This window comes from Triturus cristatus, chromosome 7 (assembly GCF_964204655.1).
Source record: "Triturus cristatus chromosome 7, aTriCri1.1, whole genome shotgun sequence".
NCBI classification, from domain to species: Eukaryota; Metazoa; Chordata; class Amphibia; order Caudata; family Salamandridae; genus Triturus; species Triturus cristatus.
In genome coordinates this window covers 1,231,103,518-1,231,105,749 of record NC_140590.1, presented here as the reverse complement: position 1 = coordinate 1,231,105,749, position 2,232 = coordinate 1,231,103,518, and the positions used below count along the sequence as shown (strand labels likewise).

Genomic DNA, 2,232 nt, shown 5'->3' with positions numbered 1-2,232 from the left:
TCCAACTGAATCTTTAAATTCAGGTATGTAAATCATGATGCAATTTAAAGTAGCATTCTGAACAATGCCAATTTTTATGTGACCTCTTTGCAGTGAGCACCATTTTTAATAAAATCACTATCACGTTATAGAAAACATAAACAAAAAAAGTCTCCTTATGTGATGGTGAGTCTTGTTTGAAGAGGATTTCGAAGTCTGAAAGAGCCCAAGGCTATTGAACGCCTTCCCTTGAGGAGATTTTCACTGTTTACAAGGGGAGAGGAGCTTCCACAACACCTGCTTCAGTCTGGTGTTCCCCAGGATCAGGATGATGGACTCTGCAGGGGTGATCCATGCGATGGAGACATCAGAAACTATGATTGACAGCGCAGAAGGCAATAGCACATGTAAAACGTTTGTCAGAATCACGATGAGGTAGATCAGCAGGAGGGCGGCCAGCATCCTTGCTGCACTAATGTGAGCCCCCAATCGGGGTTCACTGAACCCCGATGCATTCTCCTTCATCCGCCGGGTATGTCTATACAGAGATGGCAAGATGGGTGTGATAGAGACAACACCAAGAAGAAGAGGAATGCAGAATCCAAGAGGTTCAGCTACAGACATGTAGGATATATGGAATTTCACTTTTTCACTGGAGGCTGTGGAATTACACTTCAGGCCCAGTGTTGAATTATCATTGAAATCGCTATAAGAATCCCAGTACATAGGAACACTTAGGACCAGGGGCTCCAGCACTGACCAAAGCTGCAGCCAGAGCACCACCGTAGAGATCTTCAGCTTCAACCAGATGAAGAGCCGATGGTTGAAGTCCACGATCTTCACACAGTAGAAGATGCAGAGACAGGCGGTGAGCCAGGCACTGGAGCTACCAGTCCACATTTGAAGTTGAAGTAAAACTACATAGCTGTGACCTAAATCATCCACATCCATCAATACTCTTGAAATGCACGCATCTACTATCAGTGTACACTGAAAACAAGCACCTGAGATCCCCAGTGCTATTAGAATGAGGTCCCGGGTGTTCAGGCTTCGGCCACGAGCCCAGTCCATGAGAATTACAGCAACAACGAATGCACAGGCGAGTATCGCAATCATGCTCAGTACTGATACGACAATCAAATAAACCATATTTATTAGAGTCACCATTTTCAGTTCTTCTCTTTGCTGGTGCCTCGAAGAATTCTGAGATGGTAATGCTTCTTCTCCCAGGTGTGCTGTGTGTGTTTCTTGAGCAGTGATACTTTTCATAGACTACTGGAAACCCGCAGAAGCACAAGGTTTAAATTACTTTGGATCATTTTCATAATTGCTCTGGACCATGTTTCTAAACAGATGCAAATCATACAGGTTTCATATTTTTGTGTTTTTAAGCCCTCAAGATAAAGCTTCATTATTTGGCTCCCGGTGCTACAAATATGCATTGTAATATGTACTTTTCTCTGTTCAGAACTATTTTAGGATCACTAAAAAGAACAGAAATGGCACCTTAAGTGCATTAAGACTATGTCATGAAAGCTGAATAATAATGCAACAAAAACTACAAAATTGTTTTACTACCTAGCCTTTTTGTCATCACAGTCCTTACAGAATGAGGTATGTCCACACAATCCAGGCAGACTTTCACTAGTTTCCTAACAGTCCTCACAGTTTCAGTACAATTAAATCCATTACAATACAAATAAATAGAGCCACACCCATCTCAAAGCCTGTATTTGTTTCAGTATCTAGAGGAGATACAAACACCCCCCATACATGGTTTTTTAGGTCTGGTCTTGGCCACAGGCCTGTGGCTTCTTTTGTAAAGATCCAGAGCAAACAAATCAGCTGGGTTACATTGATGTGATCATGTGGCCTTCCAAGGTTAACCATGTGCAGCTGATTTTCGAACAAAATATCAATTTAAAAATATCGAGAGGCAGAAATTAAATATTGTGAAACACAAATATCGTGATGCACAAATAGTGTTGACAAGAATATCAGTTTTGAGGTAATATTGTTGTAAATAATATCGATGTTTTTAATATAATTTTCACTAATATAGTGGTTAAAATATAGTTTTAAAAAATATATTTGTATGTGTTTTAGTTGATATATTGGTTGTATGTGTTATTATTGTTTACATAAATGTTATACTTTGTTTTTAAAATATAGCTTGTGATTTTAAGGTATTAGAATTTCTTAATACTTCTTAATAGTATTGCAGTGGGTTGTTGGGTTTCTAGGGGGATAGGG

At 39.7% G+C, this 2,232-nt stretch overlaps 1 protein-coding gene across 1 annotated transcript; it reads right to left on the bottom strand.

Moving 5' to 3' along the window:
• Window positions 1-240: 240 nt before the first annotated feature.
• LOC146811684 (taste receptor type 2 member 9-like) lies at window positions 241-1,095 on the bottom strand. The gene has a single exon (XM_085615095.1). It carries the CDS (start codon window positions 1,093-1,095, stop codon window positions 241-243), a length of 855 nt encoding a protein of 284 aa, XP_085471221.1.
• Between the last annotated feature and the right edge of the window lie 1,137 nt (window positions 1,096-2,232).